Source organism: Asparagus officinalis, chromosome 7 (genome assembly GCF_001876935.1).
Source record: "Asparagus officinalis chromosome 7, Aspof.V1, whole genome shotgun sequence".
NCBI classification, from domain to species: Eukaryota; Viridiplantae; Streptophyta; class Magnoliopsida; order Asparagales; family Asparagaceae; genus Asparagus; species Asparagus officinalis.
Window position 1 is genome coordinate 97,682,436 of NC_033800.1, and position 11,844 is coordinate 97,694,279.

At 36.2% G+C, this 11,844-nt stretch overlaps 1 protein-coding gene across 1 annotated transcript; it reads left to right on the forward strand.

The window, feature by feature from the left end:
• On the forward strand, positions 3,889-6,551 carry LOC109847540 (probable LRR receptor-like serine/threonine-protein kinase At5g10290). The gene is made up of 3 exons (XM_020416772.1): positions 3,889-4,921; positions 5,054-5,099; positions 6,237-6,551. Exons 1-3 carry the CDS (start codon positions 4,470-4,472, stop codon positions 6,549-6,551), a joined length of 813 nt encoding a protein of 270 aa, XP_020272361.1. The 5' UTR covers positions 3,889-4,469.

The following is an 11,844-nucleotide window of genomic DNA, read 5'->3' on the forward strand; positions in this document are numbered from 1 at the left end:
CTGATATGAAGCAAGTCCAAGCAATGCTTAAACTTGCTACCTGTGACCACCTTGGTCAACATGTCTGCTGGATTCTCATTCGTATGCACCTTCATGAGAGAAATATCACATTCCTCTATGACGTCCCGCACGAAATGATACCTGACATCGATATGCTTGGTACGAGCATGATGAACTTGATTCTTCGCCAAGTGAATCGCACTCTGACTGTCGCACCACAAGTTCACGTTCTCCTGCTCAATTCCCAAATCGTCTAGAAGACCCCACAACCACAATGCTTCCTTCACTCCCTCCGTCATGGCCATGTACTCGGCCTCTGTAGTAGAAAGTGCCACTGTAGCCTGCAACATCGATCGCCAACTAACTGGAGCTCCATGTCTTTATAGTATGCTGCTTTTTAGTTTCTTAGTTGATTTCCATTTGATGTATAAACGAGAAAAGTCGAATTGTTTGTTCTTTTCTTGTTTAGGTGCCTAAATGTTGTTGGTCAGATAAATGGAGTGGGTTCAGTTGGAATAGTTTATTATTGGTTTTGTGGGAAGGTTTTACTTCTAGATTTTTCTGGAAGAAACTTTCTCTAAGTTCTACTTTGTAATTACTGTTCTTTTGCCTTTTACACTTTGAGTTGAGAATCACCACGTTAGGATATATACGAATTCAAAATTTTAAATGAGTCAAATATTATTTAAAAAAAAATCCCCTTTGTTGGTTCTTAATGCGAGCATTAACATGTTATAAAAAATGAGTTAAAAATTTTAAAATAGGTCAAATTATCTCAGAAAATTCCTGTTCAGTGGTTCTTAATTTCAGAGCCAACATGTCATAAGATAAATGACTTGAAATGAGAGAAATATATATCTAGAATTATGTGATAGTTATCTGACATGAACATGATTAGTTAAATAACAATGATTATCTGTTGAAAATGACCGTGTTGATGAAAATGGACAAAGCACCATCCTACCTTGCAGATGGGTATACTGAAGCAACTTGCACCTTAAGTTTCGTACTATTGTACCTTGCAGATTGTTATATAAAACAAGGTTTTCCTAGGGAAATTTAGTTTCTTATTATTGTACCTTGCAGATGGATATATGACGAAACATGCACCTAAGAAAATTTAAAATTCTTATTAGAGTGTAAATTACACTACACTCCCGAGAATTTTCAGCGATTTGCAGTAAACCCTCAATTACTTCCAAAATCGCATTGAACCCCCAATAACTTTTGCAAGAAACCCCCAAGTTAACATTGTTACATCTGACATGGCACATGCAACTCACATGACTTAAAATGACCAAAATACACCTAAATTTTGAAGAAAGACCCTTTATGACCTTTTTTATATTTTCAACCCTAAAAACAGAAATCTCGTCTTTTGTCATTTGTTCTCTTGCCCGTGCCTAGGTTGGAGTCCAGGACCCTAATTTTTTTTTGCTGAAATTTTCCTTCAAAATGCCTTTTATGTTGTTTTTTTCCTAATTTATGGGGGTTATTTGCAAAACGCGAAAGCTTAGTAGGGGTTTTCTGCAATCCCAAAAGTTATTGGGGGTTTAGTGCGATTTTGAAAGTAAGTGGGTGTTTACTGCAAAATGCTGAAAGTTCTTGGGGGTTTAGTGTAATTTCCCTTCTTATTATCGTACAAGGAGAAAATGAACAATAAAAGTAATTAATTAATGGCGGCTTATGATTCTTCAATGAAATGAATTATATAAATGTTAGAGGGTGCTTGCCGTGCATAACAAAGAAAGATGGTTCTTTCTCTTTTATCTTGTTGAATAAATCCATGCATTCTTCTATGAAGGACACGGTTTCCCTGAAGTAATTTTTGTTTCCATGAGGCTTTCATGTTTGCAGGATTGTGCCTTTATTTCAGTCCCTTGTGTTGGTATTTCACTCTCTCCAGCATGAGTTGTAGTATTTCATAGATAGAGCTTTTTTAAGTTAGGATATATTGCAGCAAAACTGCCCTACATTGCAGTTCCTTTATTCTTTCCTTTGGCTATTACAGTTTTTAAGAAAGCAGAGTATCTCTTAGAGCTAGTGAATCCTTTAAATGTTATCGCTTTTTCCACATTCTACTTAGATGGAGGGTAATGACTGGAGCTTATTCTGAGTAGCTGTGGAGCAACTAGTATATATAGACTGCTATGAGGCTGGAAGGCCTCCTCAACAAGGATGGTTTTGTAGGAAAGGCATATTAAAAACATCTGGGAAATGTTGAAGAACTATTGTCAATATTTAGGGCAAACTGTTGGCCTTTTGAATCTTTGCATTGTGTTAAGTAACAGTTACTACAAAAAAGCCCAAGCTTATGGATTATGAGCTAACAATGAGTCACAAGCAATTCTACCATCCTAAACTAGATTTGTTTCCTGTGACTCTTCATGTTTGTCTTTCCTGACATCGTTAAAAGTATGTATACCTCTCTATTATCCTTGATAGCTTGAGAGCATGTTGGAGTTGGAGAACTTCTGAATAGTAACACACGATTGTTTGAGGATGTAGATGGGGCTTTTTGAGCCTCGTCTTCTCTTTATTCCTGTTAAGGAATATATTATAGAAATCTATGATATTAGGAATAATATATTTGGAATATATGATTGAGAGATATTAGGGATATGATTGAATATGATTTTATCTCATACCTATTTTGTAATATCCTCCTAACCTCTATTTGAGAGAATTTAGAGTTAGATAAATAACATAATCTTGGACTTTTTCTATTTTTCTACGTGGTATCAGAGCCAAGTTCTTGATCCTAGAGAGACCTCTTTCTTCTTCCTCTACATTTGTTTTCGGATTTTTTAAAGAAGGATCATTTGTTGTTGAATCCTTCAAGGAAGGATCATTTATTGTTGGATCCTAAAAAGAACTATTTATTGTTGGATCCTTAGAAAAAATCATTTGCTGTTGGATCCTTCAAGGAGGGATCATTTGTTGGTGGATCCTGAAAAGGATCATTTGTTATTGGATCCTAGAAGGATTATTTGATTGGTGGAACCCTAGAGGGGATTAGTTGATTTGAAGCCATCCAAGTGAAAAAATAAGAAGGTCAAGTTTACTTCGACGCATCGTCGTATATTAGAGTGTGCACTTTTTTGTAACAAGCTGGACATGTATGATATACATGCTCCACTTTGAGGGGGAGTATTAAGGAATATATTATAGAAATATATGATATTAGGAATATATGATTGAGAGATATTATGGATATGATTAGATATGATTTTATCTCATACTTATCTTGTAATATCCTTTTAATCTCTATTTAAGAGAGGTTAGAGTTAGATAAATAATATATAATCTTGGCCTTTCTCTACTTCTCTACAATTCCTAAGTTGCATGGAAACAGGTACGGGTGTGGGTACAGGACATGGCAAATTTGTAGAATGTTTTTATATTGAAATTAATAGTTTACATGAGATCCTTAATTGTTTTTCAATTCCTGTGTAATTATAATTGAAATTCATGTTACATTTAAAGTTTCTTTCATTATGTTTATTGTCAATTGGACTAGACACTCAAATAACCTTTCAAGATCGTAATTTTGAATTTGGGTATGGGCTAAAACAAACCCGACTCTAGTCTAACAAGTAACGAGTTTCAAAAAAATGATGCGAAGCGTATTGGCTAAAACAAACCCGACCCTAGTCTAACAAGAAACAAGTTTCAAAAACATGATGTGTCTTAAACTAATGTATGCATATCTCCAAGGAATGTCCATGAAGTTTGGATATAGGAACGTGTTGGGTATGTGTCCAGTATGGGTACGGTTTAACTATAGATGTACCTGGGTAACATAGCTTTATTCCAAATGCTCTTTTATTTTGTCTGTAAACTTCAGATCTCTTAGTTTAATTCCTGCAAATGCCATGATTACATTTTGTGAGATCAGAGAGACTATTGGCAAAACATTGAAATTGGAGATCACTAGTCTGATTTTCTGCTATGACATGACATAGCTCAGATGGCTAATTGGAAGGCCAAATTCTTGTGTGCATGATAAAATAACAATAGAGGAAAAAAAGCTAATAGGTTTGAAGAAATTCACTACTTTCGTTTGGTTTACTAGGCTGTAATAACTACTAACAGTATTTATAGAATGACTCACATTGAGAGTTTTCCTTCAGCTTGAGTTATTGCTTTTTCTTTCTTTTATTGTTGATGTTTGTGGCTGAGATATCAGTAAGGCATGTTCTTTCATTTTGGACATGTTACAAGTATGACTTTGCTCAACTTATTAAAGGGACATTTGTACAAACTGATAGTTTGTTGCCAATCCATTTTGCAGTTCTATCACATCATCTGGAATGTCAGACATTTTGTGCATTTATATCGTCGGTTCTTCATTTTGTATCTGCTCCTTTAGTTGCTATTGACTTTTAGTAGCTTTGTCAGCAAGTTATATGTTGTATTGGGCTTATGGCTGATATAGATTTTACAATTGCACCTTTATTTCGAAAAGTATGACCATTCATTGTTTAAAACCTAGTGCAGACTTTAAACCCGGTGAACCAGTGTTGGATTGGCCTACAAGAAAACGTGTAGCTTTGGGAACAGCTCGTGGGTTAGAATATCTTCATGAACATTGCAATCCCAAGATTATTCACCGTGATGTGAAAGCTGCAAATGTTTTGCTTGATGAAGATTTTGAAGCGGTAGTTGGTGACTTTGGCTTAGCGAAGTTGGTGGATGTAAGGAAAAGCTCGGTAACAACTCAAGTTCGTGGGACTATGGGTCACATAGCACCTGAGTATTTATCTACTGGGAAATCATCTGAAAGGACAGATGTTTTTGGTTTTGGGATTACGCTTCTCGAACTTGTTACAGGGCAACGTGCGATAGATTTTTCACGCTTGGAGGAGGAAGATGATGTGTTACTTCTTGATCACGTAAGATCATTCTCACCTATTTTTTGGTTGTCTTCTTTCTTGTGTAAGTAGGTGTTGGTTGGAATTTCAGTGGGTAAAGTGGTAAAAACAATTTCGCTGCAGAAATTTTTCTGTTCCAACCTATATTGGCAACTTCTTAATTTGTTGATTTTGTTCAGGTTATTTGCACCTAATTACCCCAAGTTTACTCTAGTTTTAACTTTGGTACCCCAAGTTTTTTTTTGCCCAAAAAGATCCCCCCATGTTTTGCCTTAATTTTTAACTTTGATGCCCAAGGTTTTCTTTTGCCCAAAAAGTACTCCAATGTTCAAGAAATTCTACCTTTGATACCCCAAACTTAAAATTTTAACTTGATACCCCAAACCTAAAAATAAATTTAACAAATATTTAAGTTACTGTATAAAAGTTAAATATTGTTGGGGTTTGAGTTTTTTCTTTTTTATTTTTTGGGAAAAAGTTATAGTGGCAACTTCTTAATTTGTTGTTTTTGCTCAGGTTATTTACACCTAAATACCCCAAAGTTATACTCTAGTTTTAACTTTGATACCCCAAAGTGCTTTTTTATCCAAAATAATACCCCAATGTTTACCTTGTTTTTAACTTTGATGCCCAATGTTTTCTTTTGCCCAAAAAGTACCCCAATGTTCAACAAAATTTAACTTTGATACCCCAAACTTAAAATTTTAACTTGATATCCCAAACTATAACAAAATTTTAAGTTACTATATCACAGTTAAATTTTGTTGAACTTTGAATTCCTTTTTTTTCTTTTTTCTTTTTTGAAAAAAGGAACTTTGGAGTGTCAATTTTAAAAAGGGGTAAACTTTGGGGTATTTAAGTGCAAATAACCCTTTTTCTTAAATTCAAAATTATGGTTTCCAGTTAAGTAAATATCTATTTTTCAAAAATAAAATTTGCATTCTACTTTTCCCTCAGTAGATGTAGTAACAGCTTAGCAGATAATTTTAGTAGGATAGTGCTGAAGAAGGGACTTAACTATTTGTGCTGTCAGAACACAAAGATATGCAAATATGTGGTATGATGAAAAATGTTATGTTAATGATTAGACAATAGAAGTGTTATAACAAGGCGATCCTTTGATTGAGTAATTGATGTTATCCACTCTTTTGATGTGGTGTTTTGTTAACTAGAAACAACTTTTTCTTCGAATCTGTCAGGGAATCAGCTTCATTTTCTTCTGAACGATAGTATTTGCATCTGAAGAAACTCTTTCACGTCATATTAAAATTCATTACCCTATTCCAATTCTACTAACAATACAACTTCTAATTGATCTTTTACTGATATATTATGTCTCATTCTTGCTTTCTGCTCCAATAGGTGAAGAAACTGGTAAGAGAGAAGCGCCTCGATGCCATCATCGATCGCAACCTGAACAAGAACTATGACATCGAAGAGGTAGAGAAAGTGATCCAAGTGGCTCTTCTTTGCACGCAGGCAACGCCAGAGGACCGGCCTTCGATGTCGGAGGTGGTGAGGATGTTGGAAGGGGAAGGGTTGGCGGAGCGATGGGAAGAGTGGCAGCAGGTTGAGGTCAACCGTCGCGAGGAATACGAGCGCCTCCATCGGAGATTCGATTGGGGGGATGACTCCATTTATAATCAAGACGCCATTGAATTATCTGGAGGAAGGTAACGAATCATCTGTAATGAAAGAGATTTCCACCAGTTTGTTCGCGTGATGTATCATATTGTTGTATGGACGTGTTATCACTGGCAAGCCTTTTTTAATTAGGAAATCCAGTAAATATGTCTTATTTCAAAGTTATATGTTGTTATTGTTATTATAACCTTTATCATTATTTTTTCTTTTGTGTTAATCGCTGATTGACCCCTTCTATTGTCACCTGATTGTGGATAGACCTGTTGGATAGGGAATTCCTAATCTATTTTGGTAACATGAGGTTATTAGGATTCCTAGTCTATTTTGGTAACATGAGGTTATTAGGATTCCTAGTCTATTTTGGTAACATGAGGTTATTAGGATTCCTAGTCTATTTTGGTAACATGAGGGATAGTGGATTCCTAATCTATTTTGGTAACATGAGGTTATTAGGATTCCTAATCTATTTTGGTAATAGGTTATTAGGATTCCTAATTTGATTTGGTTTTTGGTTTAGAATTCCTAATATGTTTATGGTTTTAGGATTTCTATATATATGGAACAATTGGAAGAAAGAATTTGGAGGAGAAGAAAAATTGGGGATATTTGGAGCACAGAAAAGAGGTATTTTCTGAGCTATTTGTTTAGGGTTTTGTTTGGAGAGATTAAGAGCTTGTTGGTGAGATTAGTTTGTTCCTTCGAGTGATTTGTAATCTCAGTTTGTACTCCTTCTCTATTAGTAAAAACATCTTCCCTTTTCTTGCCCCGTGTACGTAGGCAACTTGCCGAACCACGTAAAACTATTGTGTTTGGATTTGTGCCATGTTTTGATTTGTTTGGCTTTTATCTCGACGTTTGTTTGATTTGGTTCTCGAAGCACGCCCGTTTGGTTGTCACGCTTCCCCGACGCGCATAACAATTGGTATCAGAGTTCCAGATTTTAGATCTAGGGTTTTGTCTTGGTTGGAGGAGTAGATCAATTTGGAAGTTCGGCTAGGGCTTTTCGGCTAGGGCTTCGTTTGGTGAGAAATGTGGGATCTTTTTGGTAAAGACTCTATCTTTTTTAGTTTGGATCTATTCTTCGTTTATTCCGCATTGGTTTGTTGGCGCTTGGGCTATTTGGAGGAGTAGATCGCTTTGTAGGCTCTTCGAGGGCTTCGTTTGGAGATAAAGGTGAGATTTTTCCTATTTGTGGATCTCGTTGCCGTCGTGCGGGGTGAGATCGTTTGGAGACTCTTGTTAGGGTTTTATTTGGAGGTAAAATTCTCTCCTTTATCAGTTTGGATCTATTCTTCATTTGTTGGTGCTTTGAGATAGTTGGCCGAGATGGAAGGATTTGAGGCTGGGTTATTTGTTTATTGATACGGTGCATTGGATTATTGAGAAGTGCTCTTGAACTGCATATTGAAGTCCTTTTGAGCACGTTGGTATGAGCAAGGAGACCGATGTGGAGTTTGACACTTCTATTTAATGATTGAGGGTTCTTCTATTTGGTGTTCATTCAGGCATTTAGGGGCCTTCCAAGGAGGCATCATTGGAAGGTAAATTGGTATTTTGGTTTCCTATGTTAGAGATTGTACTAGGCATTTGTGGGTTGCAACTAAATCCTGTTGGTTTTGAAGTCCTAGTAGTCAACAACAGTTGAAGAAGTGTATTGGGAGTAAGGTGAAGGTACTTCATTCTGGTTGTAGAAGGAGGTACAAGAGGGACCTACTGTATTTGTGCCGAGCTCACGGCAATAGGAGACACTTCATTGGTGTGGAAACTTTGAGGCGACAAGGCGAGATGGCAAACTTGGGTAGCTGTTCCTTTCTGGAGGAGGATCGGCGTTTGATGTCGAGCATTGGCATTGGTGTGCAGGCTACGACATGTTTGGGCCGTCTCATGTATAGGTTACCGACTGCTGCATGTATAGATATGGGATCTGGTGGAGCTGCTTCAGATTTTGGGTTGTGTCGGATGTTTGGCTACCCAGCACTCGGTCACATCGTGGATGTGAGATTTGATCCGATAGCACATTTGGGATTCAGAGGCGTGTTTGATTATCAGGTATTGGCTTCTGACTTTGTTCTGAGCAGGCATGTCACGTTTGACTCTCGGCAGGTGGAGAGTGATGATCAGATCTTTGGGACATCGCAGCGGGTGGAGAGTGATGCTACTCCACATTGGGAGGAAACTCCAGATCATACTGCATCATTTAGGATTCCAACTGATGTGACACAGATTGGGAATCGTGTTGATTTGGATGCATATGATAGGTTGATTGATTCGAGTACAGCTGATGGATGTAGTCTGGATATGGCCATTGTTTCACCTCAGGTGGAGGTGTTTGGATCGCTTCAGTATGGGGCCGTTGGTGATGCTATCAGCCGCAGGTTGGATTGAGGGCCTTTGGAGGCTATTGGGTGAACTACGTGAAGGCTTGATTCCTTGGGCAAGAGGATACATAGGCAGTCTTTATGATGCAGCTGGGTGAACTACGTGAAGGCTTGATTCCTTGGGCAAGAGGATACATAGGCAGTCTTTATGATGCAGCCGCTTTGGTGAGTAGATACCGATGTTTGGGTGAGTGTTCGCACTCCCGTTTGGGTCTCGACTTGTTGTGGATTGAGTCCGTTGTTGTGGATCGTTTCACTTCGTACTGGACAAAACAAGTGAGGCATTTGGTTTGGTCGGTGTTGGCTCAGTTTTGAAAAAACTTCGCTGAGGTGGAGAATTGTTGGATAGTGGATTCCTAATCTATTTTGGTAACATGAGGTTATTAGGATTCCTAATCTATTTTGGTAATAGGTTATTAGGATTCCTAATTTGATTTGGTTTTTGGTTTAGAATTCCTAGTATGTTTATGATTTTAGGATTTCAATATATATGGAACAATTGGAAGAGAGAATTTGGAGGAGAAGAAAAATTGGGGATATTTGGAGCACAGAAAAGAGGTATTTTCTGAGCTATTTGTTTAGGGTTTTGTTTGGAGAGATTAAGAGCTTGTTGGTGAGATTAGTTTGTTCCTTCGAGTGATTTGTAATCTCAGTTTGTACTCTTTCTCTATTAGTAAAAACCACATCCCCTTTTTTGCCTCGTGGACGTAGGCAACTTACCGAACCACGTAAAACTATTGTGTTTGGATTTGTACCATGTTTTGATTTGTTTGGCCTTTATCTCGACGTTTGTTTGATTTGGTTCTCGAAGCACGCCCGTTTGGTTGTCACGCTTCCGCGACGCGCACAACAAGACCTCATGTAGTTCTACTTCTATTGTTGCAAATATAACGCCAGAGTGAAATTTATCTGACTCTTTTACCCTTGGAGAAAGATAAGATAACTTTTCTTTCTTTCTTTCTTCTTTTTTTTTTTTTGATAAATAAAGCTTCTGAGGGTAAGAGACTCGTTAAGGGGGTGTTTGTTTTTTTTTTTTTTTGGGATATAAGGTGGATTTCAAGTTTTGGGATGTAAAAAGTATTCTTTTTGAGTTTTGAGATTCCATAAACTTTGTTTGTTTCAAAATTAATTTTGGGATATTGAATCCCTAAATTATAAACAAATAATATATTTTTAGGATTTGTGAAATCCTCTCTTTTGTTTCAACCTTTGATAATCATATTTTTATTACAATTTTTTTATTACAATTTTATACCCTCATTATCTATTTTATATGAATAAATACAGCACTAATAATTGCTTTTATCTTTAATTGTAGGTTAATAAAAAATAAAATCCCAAAAATCCCATCTCTCAACAAAGACCCTTGAGTAAATGAAGAAATAAGAGAATTAATTTTTGAAAATCACATGTGTGCAAGGAACCGGATTTGGACTTGGATGCAAATAGTTAGAATAAAGTGGGCTTTTATGTAAAAGATTGCAAAATCAAACTTGATTGCTGCATGTTCAAAAGTGGACCGGAGTTGATTTTTGAAATTTAAAAGCATTGAAGACCAGCTGCTGGACAAAGGGACATTGGCTTTAATTCACATGAAGGGGCCGGTTACTTGGGCTTGCTTGGATTTTTGACTTCGAAAATCAAATGCTTTGATAATGCTTGAGTGGGCCGAAACCAAATGGAAATGATTTTTGAAAATCAAATGAGCTCTGGACCTTTGCTGCATGAATGAGTTGCTGGGCCGAAAATCATGAATGAGTTGCTGGGCCGAAAATCATGAATGAAAATTAATTTCTTACTCAAATGAAGACCGAATTTTCAGCTGAGCCGCTGCTTGTTGCTGCTTTCATTTTGAAAATCAATTTAATGAAGATTGGGCCTTGGAAAATCAAATGAAGATTGGAAAATCAATTCAAAGGTGGAGATTGTTACTTGGGGCTCAAGACAAATCTAATGGCTCATATTCATTAAAGATTACTATAAATAAGGGTAGAGAGTGAGGGGTTAAGGGTGTGAAAATTTTTATAACCCCTTTTGGAGAGGAGGGCTACTCTTAATTGAGAAGGCCTTCCAAAAATTGTAACTTTAGTTGCAATTAATAAAAATAATTTTTTCCTCTTTAAATTTGTTCTTTCTCCTCTTGTTGAATGATGAGGATGGAGATGAAGAGCAATTTGAAGGTTTGCATTTCTTTTCTCTTTTATTTCTTTTTAGTAATTTCTTTAATGCTTGTAGTTAGATTTTATTTTCTTGTTTAAATAGCTAAGAGGCTAGAACTCTCTTGCTTTAGATTTATAGAACCCTCTTGCCTTAGATTTATTTCATGCTTATAGAGTAGATTTATTTTCTTGCATTTAATTCTTACAATTTTATTTTGTAATTAGATTTTATAATTTATTTTGTAGTTAGATTTTAATTTCTTATACTATTCACCTTGAGGCTAGAACCCTCTTGTGTATAGTTTTTCTTTTTTTGTTTATTTTTATTTTGTTTGATTCACATTTAGGCTAGAACCTTCTAGGGAATCATCATTTTCTAAGAAGTGGGTTCAATTGTAGATTACCCATATCTATAATTGAATCCACTAGATTTTTGTTCTTCATTCTTGATTTTTTTTATTTTTGTTTCTTGATTTTATTCATTTTTCCTTCTCACCTTATTGATCATACTCATTCTTTTTCAAATCCACTCTCACTTACACTTTGCACCTATTCACACACCATTTTCATTCTCTCAATCTCTTCACAATCACATTCACTTATCACTCCTACTTGTCACGCACACAACATAAGAACCAATTTTATATTTTCTCCTACAAAACACCTTCCTCGTAGGATCGATATCTTAAATACTATAACTTAACACGGTTGTGTACTTGCAACTTTTTTGGTACATGTTTATGCCGCATCAAGTTTTTGGCGCCGTTGCCGGGGAAGGTGCTTAAGTAG

Bases quoted from the DNA above. Each gene is read 5' to 3' on its own strand.
- LOC109847540 (XM_020416772.1), top strand. From the start codon at position 4,470: ATGACCATTCATTGTTTAAAACCTAGTGCAGACTTTAAACCCGGTGAA. The intron at 4,922-5,053 runs GTTGTCTTCTTT...GATTTTGTTCAG, and splicing joins TCATTCTCACCTATTTTTTG to GTTATTTGCACCTAATTACC. The intron at 5,100-6,236 runs GTACCCCAAGTT...CTGCTCCAATAG, and splicing joins TTACTCTAGTTTTAACTTTG to GTGAAGAAACTGGTAAGAGA.